At 41.8% G+C, this 17,487-nt stretch overlaps 1 protein-coding gene across 1 annotated transcript in view; it reads right to left on the minus strand.

The window, feature by feature from the left end:
- Window positions 1–12,474: 12,474 nt before the first annotated feature.
- Window positions 12,475–17,487, minus strand: part of LOC109411581 (C-1-tetrahydrofolate synthase, cytoplasmic) — a 51,460-nt gene continuing 46,447 nt past the window's right edge. The window contains exons 8-11 of the mRNA XM_029856689.2: window positions 14,752–14,925; window positions 14,218–14,687; window positions 13,016–13,983; window positions 12,475–12,951 (exon numbers count right to left, since the gene is read on the minus strand). Coding sequence (XP_029712549.2) covers window positions 12,709–12,951; window positions 13,016–13,983; window positions 14,218–14,687; window positions 14,752–14,925 — 1,855 coding nt within the window. The 3' untranslated portion in view covers window positions 12,475–12,708. The remainder of the gene's footprint in view (window positions 12,952–13,015; window positions 13,984–14,217; window positions 14,688–14,751; window positions 14,926–17,487) is intronic.

Raw genomic sequence — 17,487 nt, forward strand, 5'->3', positions numbered from 1 at the left:
GTCCAGCCTAAGATGAAATTAGCACGAAAGTCAATAAAAATTGACGTGTTAAGTAATCTACTGTTGAATTATACTTTATTACCTCTATTTAGATGAAACAAATCTTGTTAAAAATGGTAAAACCTTGGGTAAAACAAAAAAAAACAAAAGCATGTATTTTTTATGTTTTTTTTTTCTAAATATCTTCCATTATTTTTGCCTTTCTCGTACACCAAGGTGTACCGAAAGGCTATATGTTCACTCCAAAAATGAAATCTTGATAGAACCCCCGTAAGACCAAGTCTTATATACCAATCGACTCAGCTCGACGAGTTGAGATGATGTCTGTGTGTGTGTATGGGTGTGTGTATGTATGTGTGTATGTGTGTGCGTGTGTATGTGTGTATGTGTACAAAAATGTCAACTCACTTTTGAATAGTAAATATCATCCGATTTCAACGCTTTATGTTTCAATCGACGCGGAATAATGTCCCATTGTTTCCTATTGAAAATTGTTTGAATCGGTCTAGCCGTTCCGGAGTTATGGCCATTTAGGTGTTCCGGACCGGTACCCCAGGAAAGGGCCAGGTATGAAATTGCAACAAACCCATGCATGCGACCCATCAAACCACGGCATTTTCGATTATCTGATGAACGGTAAGCAGGAAAATAGTTGCAGACTATATCTGAACCGGTAATGTTCCGGAACCGGTTCCGGGGGTCCCGCCGGAAGTCTCCAAATATAAAAGTGAAACAAACCCATGAATGCGACACATATAATCACTGCTTTTTCTGTAAAACAGAAAAAGAGATAAACAGGAAAATAGTCTCTGACCATATCTGATCTGGTAGTGTTCCGGAACCGGTTCCGGGTATCCCGCCGGAAGTGGCCAAATATAAAAGTGAACCAAACACATGCATGCGACACATCAAATCGCAGCTTTTTCTATAACCTGAGGAACGGTAAATAGGAAAATAGTCATGCACTATATCTGAACCGGTAGTGTTACGGAACCGGTTTCGGATCATATCTGAACCGGTAGCATCCCGAAACCAGTTCCTGATGTCCCGCCGGAAGTGGCCTAATTCATAAATGCGACACATCAAATCGTAGCCTTTTCGATAACTTGTACGATAAGCAAAAATATTAGCAAAACCCACATTAGAAACTACTGATAGTGTTCCGGAATCGGTTCGAGGTGTCACGCTGAAAGTGGCCGAATGCAAAAAAAAAAACAAAAATTCGCGACACATCAAATGGCATTTAAAGTATCCTGATGAACGGTTACAAAGAAAAAATATCTCAGATCATGCTTGGGAAAACTAGTAGTGTCCCGGAATCGGTTACCGGTGTTCCTCCGGATGTGGTCAAATGTAAAAGGGAACCAAACTCCATGCATGCGCTTCATCAAATCGCGGTGTTTTAGATAAGCTGATGAACGGTTATTAAGAAAATTAGCTGAGATTACGTAAGAGTCCACCGCTAGTGTTCCACAACCAGGTTTCAGGTGTCCCGCCGGAATTGGTCGCTTTTTTGTCAGTAACCTGATGCATGGATTATAAGAAAATAGGCACAGTCCATAGAAGTTACCACCGGTAGTGTTTTTAATTCCGGGTAACCTGATTACCAGTTTTCATAAACTCAGACCACACTAAAATATACCGGTAATGTTCCGGAATCATTTCCGGGGGTCTCGTAAGCAATACAAAATAGACTGAGACTACATAAGAGGCTACCGGTGGTGTTGCAGAAGCAGCGTTGGGTGCTTCAGCGGAATTACGAAAGTGAACTAAATCAACGCTTGCGATGGATATGTGTAAGAGAACGGCAAAAGGTTATTGCAACCATAACAAATTGCAAATGCTCCATAGAAAATCAAAAAGCGCTCCATAAAGAATGAACATATGTTCCATGAAAATGTGCAATGGTACCCATAAATAATTGAAAACGTTCCATACTTTATAAAAAATGTACCGGTAAAACATAAAATTTTCTCATTAAAAGTGAAATTTTGCACCAATAAATAATACTGAAATGCTCCATAACAAAATACAAATGCTCCATAGACAAATGCAAACGCTCCATAAAAATTAAAATTGTTACCATAGAAAATTGAATATTGCTCCATAGAAAAATTAAATTGCACCATAAAAAATTGAAATTGCACCATAGAAAATAGATGAATTCACCATAAGTATTATCAAACTGCACCATAGAAAATATGAATTGCTCCATGAAAAATTGAAAATCCTTCATAGATAGCATATTCTCATAATTTAATTCGACAGGGCTGAATTGCTTTACATTGCACTGCTTTGGTGGTGCAAATATTTTAAGTTATGGAGAATTTTCAATTTTTTATGGAGCAAATTGTATTTTATGTGCTGTAATGTTGTTTATATTTGAATGTGATATAGCATTGGCAATTCAAATTACTACATTACAAATTTTACATGGAACTTGTAACCAATGATAATAAAATATAGCATAAAGTGTGCAGATTAAACTTTGTCAAAGTGATCTGTGAAAAAGTTAAATCCTGGCTAGTAATTGTCATCTTGGTATGAATCAGCCTCCAGTGAAGGTGGTCAAGCAGTCAACTAAAAGGTCTGATACTTTCGGCTCTGCCCATACGTTGAACATAACGTCGGAATAAGTGCCCCAATTCGATGATGACCTTGAATTTCTAAATAAAGTATTCTTATGATTCAGAAATTCGTAGGTGGTACAGCCCCAGATCGCTGTTATGAGCATTTCCTCCTTCTCGTCCGTTACCAAAGCACAGAGATTTGGGGCTGATCACTGACTCTAAGGCAAGATTGATTGCGTCGACGGAAAGATTATAAGTACATATTCGACGAGAAAGGCACTATCACCACTAGGTGGATTAATCTGGGTTTTTCACTTTACGCTGCATAATGAATTATTTTGAGCATTCAGGAACCGTACATAAAAAATTTAAATAGGGAAATGACCTTTTCAAAATTCATGATTCAATAAAAACATTATTTAATGACCGTATGATTATGTAAGGGAGAAGATATTACTGAAAATCTCTTCAGATATACTTTTGGCGAGATTCATCAACTATATAATATAGAGACCAAGTTTCGAAATCATTTGTCTCTTCACTTTACGGCCCTTTTTGTATAGAAAAAAAATGTTTTATTTTGCATGAGCTGCTTGAGTTGATTCAAGTTTTTTTTCCCCAGCGATTTTTTATGTGTTACGTAATTTATGCACGATACCTTAAACCTCTTTTTATTTTAATCTCTAAACATAGTCATTCATATAAGGGATTTATGATTTATGTTACCTTATTTGTTGCAACTTATATTAAGCCCTTTGAACAAAAACTCTGAATAGGTCCCACTTGCCCCGTGAAACGCAGTAAATGAAGATCTGCTACACTTTTCATTATATGCATAATATATGGAATGTACAAATTTTGAAACAGTTTTAATGCACGTTAATAAGTAGAAATATACCAACAACGTCTTTTGGGATCATTGGAATTATTAAAAAAAATGTGTTCTGAAATTTTTGGCATGACAAAACCAAATTAGCATTTTTTTAGGTCCCACTTGCCCCGGGGTACCTTAATGCAATTCAGTATCATAATTTCTGTTTTATATAACTCATTTTGGTATGACAATAGCAACTTTTTCCGAACTAGTTCATAATGCAAATTATATGAGTTGCATAATACAAACTAGTTGCATAATGTTCATAATGCAACTCATTTGGGTTGCATAATGAATATTATGCAACTCAAATAAGTTGTATATTGAAAAATCATTGCATAAACTTTTGTATGGAACTCGTTGCAAAACTCGATTTTTTCAGCACTCTTCGTATTTATCCCTCTCGGCAAGCCTCGTTGGATAAATGTACGACTCGTGCAGAAAAAATCAATTGTTTTGCAACTCGTTACATGAATAACTATTTTTTAACATTTGCGCGTGGACAAATCAAGACTACCGCTGCCACCTCTTCTTGGTGCAAATTTTTAACTTAGGAAATCGGATTTTTTTACTAGAACCCAAGCCGCCATCTGGAATTCCAATACCTACATATACAACCAACCACCTCCACAACTTTATAAAAAGGGTATGTCAAATTTGGTTGAAATTGGTTAAGGCATTCCAGAGGTATTTCAGAAAAATAAATGTATTTCGCATGGGAAATGCTCATCGATAATGACAATATGTAATCTTTGCAGCATCGTTTACGCCACCTAGTGAACTATGCACGAATAATTCTTTCTACTAGGAACAAGGTACGGATGTAATTCTAAAATTTTGTTTTATTCTGAAGATATTTACGTCCAAAAGACTGTCCTATATATAGGACGCTGGGCGTTCGGGGCATATGTCCTATGTATAATATACTAGATCCAAGGGCATGTGGTTGAATAGATAAATGAGATTGCTGTTGAACTTGCGAGGTTCAATCTGGTCATTGAATATGAAAATTGTTCACAACGATCGATATTAATTAGAATAAAGTTTCCAATGCAAACTTCCAATCTTTTACACGTTAGTTAAAATAAACCCTATTTTTTTATTCTTTATTATTGTGTTTTTGCCTTTCTCGTACACTAAGTGTACTGGAAAGGCTATATGTTCACTCCAAAAATGACTTTTTGATAGAAGGCCTGGAGAGTCGAGTCACATATACCAATCAACTCAGCTCGACGAATTGAGGTGATGTCTGTGTGTGTGTATGTATGTGTGTGTGTGTGTATGTGTGTGTGTGAGTATGTGTGTGTACAAAATAAACTCACATCACTTTTTGGCAGTAAACCTCAACCGATTTTTATGACCGATGGTTCATTCGACGCGGAATCTGGTCACATTGTTTCCTATTGAAAATGGTTCGAATCGGTTCAGTCGTTCCGGAGTTATGGCCATTTAGGTGTTCCGGATCGGTACCCTAGGGAGGGGTCAGATATGAAAATGCTACAAAACCATGCATGCGACATATCAGACCGCGGCTTTTTCGATAACCTGACGAACGGTAAGCAGGAAAATACTCTCAGTCCATATCTGAACCAGTAGTATTCCGGAATCGGTTCCGGATGTCCCGCCGGAGATGGCCAAACATAAAAGTGAGCCAAATCCATGTATGCGACACATCAAATAGCGGCTTTTTCGATAACCTGATGAACAGTGACCAGAAAAATAGCCTTTGACCCAGCAGAGACTACTGGTAGTGTTCCGGAACCGGTTCCGGGTGCCCCGCCGGAAGTGGCCAAATATAAAATTGAACCAAACCCATGCATGCGACACATCAAATCGCGTCTCTATAGATAACCCGATGAACGGTTAGCAATAAAATGGAATCAGACTATATTTAGGAAAACCAGTAGTATTCCGGAACCAGTTCCGTGTGTCTCGCCGGAAGTGGTCAAATGTAGATAGGAACCAAACCCATGCATGCGACACATTAAATTGCAACTTTTTCGATAACCTGAAGAACGGTAGGCAGGAAAATAGCTTTAGATCACAGCAGAGACTACCGGTAGTGATCCGGAACCGGCTCCAGATGTCCCGCCGGAAGTGGTCAAATGTAGATAGGAAACAAACCCATGCATACGACACATCAAATTGCAGCTTTTCCGATAACCTGAAGAACGGTAAGCAGGAAAATAGCCTTTAATCACAGCAGAGACTACCGGTTGTGTTCTGGAACCGGCTCCGGATGTCGCGCCGGAAGTGGTCCAATATTAAAGTGAACCAAACCCATGCATGCGAAACATCAAATAGCGGCTTTTTTGATAACCTGGTGAACAGTAAGCAGGAAAATAGCCAGCAGAGACTACCGGTGGTGCTTTAGAACCAGTTCCGGATGTACCGCCGGAAGTGGTCAAATGTAAATGTGAACCAAATCCATGCATGCAACACATCAAATCGCAGCTCTTTAGATAACCTGATGAACGGTTGGCATGAAAATGGTTTCGAACCATATTTGAGACAACCAGTAGTATTCCGGAACCGGTTCCGGGTGTCTTGCAGGAAGTGGTCAAATGCATATAAGAGCCAAACCCATGCATGCGACATATCAAACCACGGCTTTTTCGATAACCTGATGAACGGTTTACAAAAAAATAGTCTCAGATCACATTAGAGACGACCGGTAAAACCCGTTTTCTATGTCCCGGCAGAATGACCAAAATTTAAAATGAATCAAATCCATGCATGCACATCAATTTTCGGCTTTTCAGAAAACCTGTTCAACAGTTAGCAAGAGACAGACTAGTCTCAGACCATATTTGAGACAATAGGTACAGTCTTGGAACCGGTTCCGGCTATCTCACAGGAAGTGGTAAAAACAGTGAAAATAATCAATGCAAGCGATAAATATGTGTAAGAGAACAAAATCTTGACAAAACTGATGCAGGCTCATCAAATCGCATCTTCTCATATTCTGAGGTGTAAATATACAGTAGAATGGGGGTTCCATGAGAAAATTGAAATTTAATCGCATCAACCTCGATCAAAATTTTGATCCGACTGATTGCTCCTCGCGCTCTGTGATATGGTTCTAATTTGAATTGGATTCAGTACGAAAAATTTCACTTGCTTCCAGTTTTTGGTCAAATTGTTTGAATCTAGTAACCAATGATAATAAAATATAGCCTGAAGTGTGCAGGAAAAAGTTTATCGAAGACTGTAAAGTGATTTTTGATTGTGAAATAAATTATATTTAAGCTTGTTATTATCGTCTTGGTATTGATGGTATTCCAGTAATAATAAAGGTGGTCACGCAGTCAACTAAGAGGTCTGATATTTTTCAGCTCTGCCTATACATTGAACATAACACCGGAAATATGTTCCATCAGTAACTTGATGATGGCTTGTATTCTTGCTTTTATAAATAAATGATTCACAGGATTCAGGATGCTTACGTCGACGGAAAGATCATGAGTACATATTCGGCGAGAAAGGCACTATCACCACTAGGTGGATTAAACCGGGTTTTTTAACTTAATTCAACACACTAAATAAATGAACGAATGAGAGAGCTGTTAAATTAATTCATACAGGTTACAATCGTGGAGAAACTTGAACAGTGTTTTGATGGTATCCGGATCGTCCCGTAGGACTTCTCCAATATTACCAACGATGTTGTGGAGTCGACGTTGGCCTTCGTAGATGGGACACACGCAAAGGACATGTTCTACTGTGGCTGGGATGTGGCACACTTCACACTCCTTGCGGAACGGACCACCTCCCATGTTGTGTGATAGAAGTGTGTGCCCGGTTCGCAATCGAGAGATTACTCTCTGGTCTTTGAACACTGGCAAATCAGTCCATGGTTCAACCGTGTCTTTTATTTTCCGCAGGAAAGCAGTTTTTGATTGGCTCCATAGGTTACCCCAGTACTGACGGCAGGTGGATTTGATCCATCGTTTAAGATCCATGAGCGGGATGCTGTCAGTGTGTCGTTCACGGGCGTGACCGGAGCCAGCGAGATGATCGGCTTTTTCATTTCCCGGAACACCGCAGTGTCCAGGGATCCACGTAAACACGGTATCAGCTGGAGCGTTCATAAGTATACCCTGGATCCACGAGTGTGTCGGTGTATCAGATTGAAGCGCCGATATGACGCTCGCAGAATCGGTCAGAACCAGTATCAGGCGGTCAGATGGCATGGTAGCAGCGATGAAGGCTGCTGCTGCTGCTTCAGCAGAGAAAACTGAGCACTGTGGAGGAAGACTCATACTGACCGGCGGGATGTCGCCTGATACACCTATCCCGACTCCAAGATGGGAGAGCGATCCATCAGAAAACCGGTGAGCAAAGTTTGAGTAGCAGACACGCAAAAGTTCAGCGATCGACCTTCGCAGAGCAGCAGAGTTACAGCCGGCGGAGAAACTGTTTTTTATCCGATTGTCAATTTTCGACGGTACGGAATGCCAACTCCTGTCTCCAAGTCAGTGGAGCTTTGCAACTGGAGGGAGATCCATGTTGGCTACTGTGTTTAGAGCTCTGTTCCCCTCGATGAGAAGAAAGACCCTGTCATCGCTCGTGTTCTTGCTGGAGAAGGTCGCACTCTTGATGCAAAGAGCTGCGAGGATAAATATCTGGAACGGTAGCAGTCCGGAGATCAGTCGAACATATGAACTGTATACGGGACTGAGGACTTGAATTAACCTGTTGATGGCAATGCTGGTAATTTCGAGTCCGTATACGAGTCGACTATCGATGATGGCGTGAGCCACCTGAAAGCGGATTTTCCGATTGTTTGATCTATGCGGACGAGATATGGATTTGATAAGATTTAACCTCGTTCGGCAGGCGGCTTTTACAGCGTTAAAGTGTTGATGAAACGATAGTGTACGGTCCAACAGTACTCCCAAGATGCGGATCGATTTACGAAGTGGAATTACCTGTCCTTCAATTGTTATAGGTGGACCTTTTATTTTATGCCCGAGTGGACAGATGTGACATCTAACACTTTTACTAGCTGAGAGCTGGAAGCCAATGTCAGATGCCCATTTTGCCACTCTTTTCACTGCAGCCTGAGCACGGATCCTTGTCATGGTCGGTGTGGGTCCAACAACGACGATGAGAATATCATCGGCGTAAACAAAGATGTGGATATTGCCCTGTATTGCATCAAATACTCCGTTCATCGCCACGAGAAAGAGCGTCACTGCCAACCCAGACCCTTGTGGAACGCCAGTTTCCTCAGCGAAAGAAGATGATTTCGTGTTTCCAACAACGACCCGGAAGGACCGTCCAGCAAGAAAGTTACGAACGAAGTGCAGCGTATGTCCGCCTGTGCCCCAGTTTTCTAGTTGCCTTAGAACGAAAGGTGTCCATGTACGATTGAACGCTTTAGAAATATCCAGTGAGATGACTTCCGCGTGGTGTCCTTGGTCGGAAGCTTCCTGAAGAACATTGCTGAGTTCGGCAAAGTATGTAGATGTTCCGAAACCTTGACGGAAAGCATGCTGTCGAGGGTCTAGAAGTTCGTTAGCTTCGAGGTATTGTTTGATTCGACGGTTGACCATTCTTTCCATAATCTTTCCGGCACAACAGGTCAGAGAGATTGGACGGTATTTGGATGGGTCACGAGTGGGGGTATTTGCCTTGGGAATTGGAACCACTAGGCTTTCTCTCCAGATGTCCGGAGAAGCGTCGTTGAGCCAGATGTTGTTATACAGGTTTAGAAGTGCAAGCTTACCTACGCTCGGTAAGTTTTTCAATAGAGGATATCCTGCTGATTTGCCACTACTGCGTGCAAGGGCAAAGGCCACCACTCTGGATGAGAATTCCTAGTCCAACGCTGGGTCTGCAGTGTGCGGAGGAACGATGAAGCTTTCTATGGATATTGTGGATGGGTTGACGGCGTTCTTGAAACTACTTTCATATCTATCGATGGCGGAAAGGCTAGAGAAATATTTGCCAAGCTCATTGGCATCATCGTTTGGATCGATCACAACAGAATCCTGCACATGTAGTGTGAGTGGCGTAAATTTCCGTTTCCCGTCTAAGGCATTGATGCGATTCCAGAGCTCTGCTGAGGTTTGTGATGCATTCATGCTTTCTAGGAATTCTTTCCAAGTTGCGTTTTTGGCTTCGAAGATAATTTGCTTGCAATCGTTGTTAAGTGTCCTGTACAATTGTATCGCCGAGTCCCTTTCGGGGTGATCCAATGGGAGGCGTCGAAGTCTGCGAAGTGCTTTCCGTCTTGCCTTGACAGCTGCTTTGGTTTCATCAGACCACCAACGTGTAGCTTTACGTCCAGGATTGGAGCTTGTTCGTGGGATGGAGTGCTTGGCGGCTTCGTAGATAGTCGAAGTGAGTTCGGAAATGCTTTCTGGAGAACGATTTCGCAATGATGCTCGGATTCGCGTGTCATATTCCACCCAATCTTCCATCGTACTTTCGTACTTCCATCTAGGTCGCCTAGTTGTTTGTGGAATGGTTGCCCCGGCGGCTAAAGTAATTCGTATGAGGAAGTGGTCGCTTCCATTAGGGTCAGAGCTGGCGCTCCATTGCAGGTTCCGAGCAAAGCAACCGGAAGCCGCTGAAACGTCAATTTGACTGGAGAAATGCCCGTTGTAGAAGGTAGGGACTCCATCATTGAGGACAAACATATCTTCTGCTTCGAAGACATCAACCAGGTTGGTTCCACGTGCATCCGATCGGGGGGAACCCCAAATTGAATGATGAGCATTAAGGTCTCCAAGAAATATCCGTGGTTCTGGGAGTGCTCGGATGTAGCTTTGAATTTCATTGTGAAGGTTGTCGTTTTTTCCACCTGGCAGGTAGGCGCAAGCTACCGATACAGTAGTAGAACCAATCAGTTGCACAGCAACGATGGGCAAGTCGGTAAAAATGTCGAGGACTCGATAAGGGATTCCTTGACGAATACCGATTGCAGCAGAGTTACGGTGATACGATAATCGCTTGACTGTCCATGTGTATTGACCGCCTAAAGTGCGATTCAATTCGACGGCTGAGATGTTGTTTGTTTCCTGGAGTGCAAGCACCCAGGGCCGGCTGTTGTTGACCAATAACTCTAAATCACAAAGGCGAGCTCTGTAACCGTTGAGATTCCACTGCAGAATAAAATTCACCCGTCTTGGAAGAGTTGGCCTCGGGAAGCTGAAGGAGGACGAGGATGCGGCCACCGAGAGATCTTCACTCGACACAAATCCCGGCGTTGAACCCTCGACTGGGATATTTGAGGTAACTGCTGCAGCTGTACATGCTGAAACTGGAAAATATTTCGCAGTAGCACCCGTGAGAATTGGTGGTTGATTAGGACTGACCTGTGGGACGCATTGCCCCACAGTGCCAGCCGCTGTCGAGGAAACTTTATTTGCTACGCAATCCGAACTGCCGACAACGGCCGGCACCGGGGAAAGGCTTTGCGTAGTTTGTGTGCTGTTGAGAATGCTGGAAACAGTACCGACTTTCAGAGTCGGAGGCGATGCTGACGAAAAAGTTGTTTTATCCATTTGCGTTTTCAAATTGAAGTTTGATTGTCTAGTTGTCTGTGTTCGGTGGGGGTCTTAAAGTTAACGTCACGAGGTGACAGATTGTGCCGGAGCCTTGACGGAGATCGCGAACGATCCCCAGAGCTGGAATTGGAGCGCGTTTGTGATCGGGTCATTCTTCCGATGTTTTGGCTGGCAATGCGCTGTGGCGATACCGATTTTCCGCCGCTTGTTTGTGTGGTTCGCTGCTGGCTTTGGTGCATCACGGGTGGTGGAGGGAGATCGTCTGCCGTTTCCATAGCCGGTAGGGACACGACTGGATCTGCGAGATAATCAACTGGTAGCTGGTAGTCAGACTGCGTCAAGAGAGCCGTTTCATCAATCGATGAAATACTTGCCGCAAGCGAAACGTTCGATCTGGACCGTGTATGCGTTTGTTTCACTTTTTCCGCTTCCGTTAGCTTGCGTTTGGATCGTCTCACCTCGATAAAGCCGTCGTCCGGTTGACTGTGATTAGTGTTTACGTTTTTCACAACGTCAGCCATAGTCAGGCGGTCGTTTACCGATGGCGGTTTGAGCGATTTTGCGTATTCCGAGCAGGTTTGGGAAAAGTGTACGTTACGGTGGCAGTGTTTACATGTAGCAGACTGGCCCCTGTAAGTAACCAGGGTCATCTCAGCTTCTACCGTTATGTACGATGGGATAGGTTTTAAAAGCTTCATCCGGAGTATCCGGACACCGTTTGGGACCCCGGGGAAGAAATCTTTCCAGGTTTCTTCACGAATCGCCGTGACTACTCCGTATTCCTTCATCCGATTCACGAGTTGTTGATTGTTTATTTTGGGTCGGAGGTCGTGTATCTTAACCTCAATCGTGCCATCTTCCATAGAGATCGGAATTGTGTACAGCTTACCGTCGAATTCCACTTGATGCTTCATGTTGTGTTCTTGGACCATACTTTGTGCAACTTCTGGTGATTCGGTTCCTACGTAAACACGGCCGTTGGTAACTTGGAGATGCTTGATTTGGTGCAGTTCGAAGTTCAATTTTTGGACGATGAAATTCGAGATGTCGATGTACTTGAGCTTGCTTGGTACCAATCGGAAGCTGTTGACGAACGTGCGGTCGACTGTTGAAGCCATTTCGCGGCGTGAGTGTGTTCCGTTGGCGGAAAAATAAACTTCGATAATCACGAAACGGACCAAGTCCGTGAGAAATTAGAAAAGAACAGCAGATGATTCTAGTGTTTATCGAAACACGTGTTGACGAAACAAGAGCTGTCAAATGACTGGATAAACCCTATGGATACAAACAACATAACACCATTTTTTCCAGCTGTCCATTTTTTAGTTTGAAAAGTTCGGTAGCTGCTTTACTGTTTTTTTTTTCTGCTCGCTCAGAGCCCGCTTCTCCTCAACAAAGGAATGCTAAAACAAAGTTTTACCTGACTCAAACTATCTTCAGGGAATTGTTCGGATCAATAATAAATCATAGATCTGTTATTTATTTGTTAGTCAAGCTTAAATTTACGACTTAGTTCCGTAAAAAGGTAAGCAGTTTTATTAGACAAACTTACAAGCAACCTACATGTTTTGTCTATTAAGCTCAAAAGTGTGTCCTTTGTGATACTTATGTATAATGTTTATGATGAAAAAACTATCAGGAGAAAACAGAGAGATTGAAATTAAAAGCCCCGCCCCGCTTTTGGTATTGATGTTATAGCGGATGATATCATCGTTTCTTAGTCATTACATGAAGCACACGAAATAGTTTAGAAGAGACCTTCAATTTCGCCCGTTTCGGTGTTCAAGTCGATATCGAAGATCGAAGGTCTAGTGGGAAGACCAGGCATTTTGGTGATCTCTCCACACATCGGAACGATGAAACCAGCACCGGCCGACAGGCAAATATCGTTGATGACCAACTTGAAATCCTTTGGGGCGTTTTTGGCACTGGGATCACCGGTCAGAGACATGGCCGTCTTCGCCATGCAAATTGGCAGATTGCCAAATCCCTGTAAAACGTGGTAGTAGAGATGATTTAAAAGCGACTTAGTAAATAGCTGAAGTATAAGTTACCTTCTCAGTATACAGCCTGATAGCGTCCTTAACCTTTGGCGTTAGCTCAATTGTTCCAGCTCCGTACATTTCTTTGGCAATTTTGAGGATTTTTTCCTCGATCGTCAAGTCCAGCTCGTACAACAGTTTGAAGTCAGATTTAGTTTTACAAGCATCGATGACTGCTTGGGCCAAGTCAGCCGCTCCTGCGCCGCCCAATGCCCAATGGTTGGATACGACAGCGGCTAAGGCTCCGGCTTGTTTGCAGGCCTTCTTGACCAGATCATGCTCAGCCTTCGTGTCGCTAGAGTGAGCATTAATAGCAACCACAACTGGAACTCCGTACTTCAACCCGTTCTCAATGTGCTTCAGCAGGTTTGGCAAACCCTTTTCTACCAACTCCAAATTTTCCATCGTGTATTCCTTACGGAGGGGCGCTCCGGAAATGACTGGAGGGCCACCGCCGTGCATTTTAAGGGCTCGAACCGTCATCACCAAAACAACGGCATTGGGTACCTTGCCAGAAGCACGACACTTAATATTGAAGAACTTTTCCATGCCAATGTCCGATCCAAATCCAGCTTCGGTTACCACGAAGCCCGTCTTTCCTACCAACTTCAGCGCGATATCATCCGCGACAATTGACGAACAACCGTGGGCGATGTTTGCAAAGGGCCCAGCATGAACCATTACTGGCGTGCCTTCCAATGTCTGCATCAAGGTAGGCTCAATGGCGTCCTTGAGCAGTACCAGCATGGCACCGGTCACACCCAGATCATCCGCCGTAACAGGAGTTCCAGCACGATCGAAAGCGACCACCATCTTGGCCAGGCGTTGCTTCATGTCTTCCAGGCTGGTGGCCAGGGCAAGAATCGCCATGATCTCGCTTGACACGGAAATCGAAAAGCTGGTGTCCCGAATCATGTTTTTCTCCGTCGGGGACAGCCCGATGGTGATTTTACGCAGATAGCGATCGTTGACGTCCAAGACTGAAATTTACAAATCAGTGTTAGTGTTGTAAAATGGACTCTCCGACAATTCTAAATAGATTGTTCTATATGAGCATTTCCACAGTTATTAGCTGGGGCTTGCCTGTCCTGTCATGTGGCAGGTACGGTTATTCTCTATAACTAAGCTCCATAAAATAAATACACCTCACTCGAGACATTTTTGGTCGAAATATGATTTAATACATATAACTTCCATGTTCTATGAGAACTCACCTCGCGTCCACACTACATTATGCGGGTCGATGTTCAGTCGCGAAAATCGTCGAATTTCCTCCGGAGTCAAAGCGTACGGATCAGTCTTCTCGATCCCCAACCGCTTCAGCCTACGCAACTGAATGGGGGAGAACTTTCTCGATCCTTTAATCGCCGGAACCAGTCTTTCATACAAAGCCTGATCGGTTTGCGTCGCTTCATGGAAGATCCTCGCGTCCAACTGGGCTGCCAGTAGATTATTGGCAGCCGTAACGGCGTGGATATCTCCGGTCAAGTGCAGATTGAAATCCTCCATTGGAATCACCTGGGAATAGCCACCACCAGCTGCTCCTCCCTTGATGCCAAACGTTGGCCCCTGCGAAGGTTGCCGAAGGCAAGCAACGGAATTGCATTGCTTGTGGGCAGTGAGAGCTTGAACCAATCCAACCAGGGTGGTGCTTTTACCTTCACCCAATGGGGTTGGCGTAATACTGTGGATACAAAATGGCTGAGTTCGAGAATTGATATTTGAAATTTTCAAAATGCATCACTTACCCAGCAACTACAACGTATTTTCCATTCTCTTCGTTCTTCAAGCGATCCAGCACCTTCAGAGAAACTTTGGCCTTTTTATCGCCATACAAAGAAACCTCCGACGGAATTAATCCAATTTCCGATGCCAACAGCGATATATCCTTCGGTGTTTGCGAACGAGCGATTTCGATGTCACTGAAAAATAAAGCATAATTATTTCGTTAGTTTGAAATTCTGTATAATAATGTTCAATATCCAAAAATATTATCACATATGTTATTACTTGACATGAGAATACTTCCAAAATTAAATATTACTTAGTTTTGATTTTACTACGAGATGGTGGAATGCCCTGATAGTAGTATTTTAGCAGAGAAAGGTTTGAATTCCTGACCATTAAGTACACACGTCTAGAAATCCCTGTTCAACAATGCGCCAGAACTTCAAATGCACAAGTCTCAAGAAGCAAGCTTCGAACAACAGTGTAATTTTTATTTTGTTCTTTCTCACTTGTTATAAGCTTAAAATAAGAAGATCAGTGGCACCGGTTTTGTAATTCGTGAGATTTGTGCGCTTAAATTCGTGAGTAGATGCAAAAGTCGGCCATTGTGGCGGCCATTTTGTGCTTCTAATAAGTCTGCCCTTAATTAACAGTTTAAAGCTTCCAGTCTGCTACTACAGGGACAACAATTAAAATCGACATCAAACATTTTACCTCAACCCTAGGGATATGGAATGGTCATATGCAAGAGTCAATTGCAACAAAAACACGCATTGGTGGCTTCCAAGAGGAACATCAGTAGCACAAGTTCGAGAGCTCTTCGTGGAAACGGCATAAAAAACTAAATTATCGGCAAAATAGTCTCCAAAACGAGTTATATGCAGCTGCTCGTAAACAAAAAGGTTAATTCTATGATGTTTCTTTTTGAACATAAGGTGTGGAGCCTTTCAGAAAGAGGGAACTATTTTGGTTACTTTCCGCTATAACTCAGTCAAATGTATACCAAATGACCGGCAACGATCCCAGCTTACAAAAGGACTTGCTATTGGAAACTCGGTCCGTGGAACTGCTGATCTCTCAACTTCATTGGGAGCACTCGCATTCTCACCGATCAACTGAAGGACCGCGGGCATCGTAGCGCTGCAGGGGGTGTGTTGGACAGTATCCATGGTGCGAACGGCTAGACCAAAATTGAATTTTGAAAAGAGACTGCGGGCCGCAAGGCATTCAAGAGTTTCAACATTTTTCAAGATTGAAAAAAAAATCATTAGTTTGATTTTTTGAAAATATTGAACAAGAGCAAAGAACTAAACAACCTGGAGTTATCAGAGATTTTATTTCACTTGGTAAAATCCTGAAAATCGTAGGGAATTAAAAATAAGGGTTTTAAGGCCATAATATTTAAGTTTTGTAGTTCTTGGTACCGTAAAACGGGGTATCTTTGATAATGCGGGTAGCTTTGATAGTGTATAGTTTATCTTATAACTATGATGTCTTCAACCAGTTAAGAAAAAGGCAAACGTAGATCAATTCTATACATATGAAAGTTCATCTTAGACGTATTTTATTAAAACCTAGTTGTATTTAAAACTTTTTGGACACAAAATAAAAATTGTTAAATTTTTTGTCATTTGTCAACCTTTTCAAACAATCTGCTATACGACTTCGTTTCAACTATTTTTGCCATAAATGGACTCTTATTCTCGTTAGAATCATCATAGTAGCTTCCAAATCTGGCCTTGAATCTCTTAACGAAGAGTGTTTTTACGAAATTGAAGCAGTTTTGTAAATTGTGACATAAATCTCCATACAATGATAAACGCCTAAAAGTATGCAATGCCCTTGTAATATCATGTAGATAAATCAGTGTTCTTCAAAATTTGTTAATAAAACATTAAAACACAATCCAAAAACTAAGAGAACTCACCATGAATAGCATGTAATCATATGTTGGTGTACCGATAAACATATATTTTTACAAAGATAATGATTTTTTATGACTAAATTCACTGTGTTTGTCACTCAATACTTTACAAACACATTTTTATACGTAGGATTAAATAAAAATCAATGTTTTGATAATAAATACTCTATCTGATATACTCCACAAGGCTTCTCTCATCATGTTCATGCTCCTAAGATTTCAATCTGTGATTATTTTTTGAGATTTGATGTGTTTTTCAGGGCATTATCAAAGTTACCCCAAAATGAAAATCTGATTCTCGCTTATATGGAAAACTAAAAGTCACCCAAAATATTTTAAATGATCGAATCTTTCAATTGCAATTGATAACTAACACGCCAGTACTTGTTTTAAAAATATAAAACATGGAGAAATATTATTACATACATGGAAAAATATTAAGAAAATTCGCTGAAAAACTATCAAAGTTACCCCATTTTACGGTAATAAAAATGTTATGCAAATTATTTTAGACTAGGGTAAGTGTATAAATTATGGCTATAGTACCAATGATTCGCCATAGGTAATGTTCACCCTTTAACGATGTAAATCAACAAGAAAAAAATTATGAACAAACAACAGATCACGTGCACAAAAGATAGTCGCTCTCATTTAAACTCCACATTTTCCTCAAATCATGATAGAACTAAATCATTTTCCTTAAAATTTCGGCTTCCTTGCACCCTCTTTCGCCATAGTGTACCAATTATGGCTAACCCCATAAGGAATGCAGGCAAATAGTGCGAAAAGGAACCGAAGTTAAAAAATGTAACCATAACTGGTACAGTGTTCC

The sequence above is a fragment of the Aedes albopictus genome, chromosome 1 (assembly GCF_035046485.1).
Source record: "Aedes albopictus strain Foshan chromosome 1, AalbF5, whole genome shotgun sequence".
Classification (NCBI taxonomy): domain Eukaryota; kingdom Metazoa; phylum Arthropoda; class Insecta; order Diptera; family Culicidae; genus Aedes; species Aedes albopictus.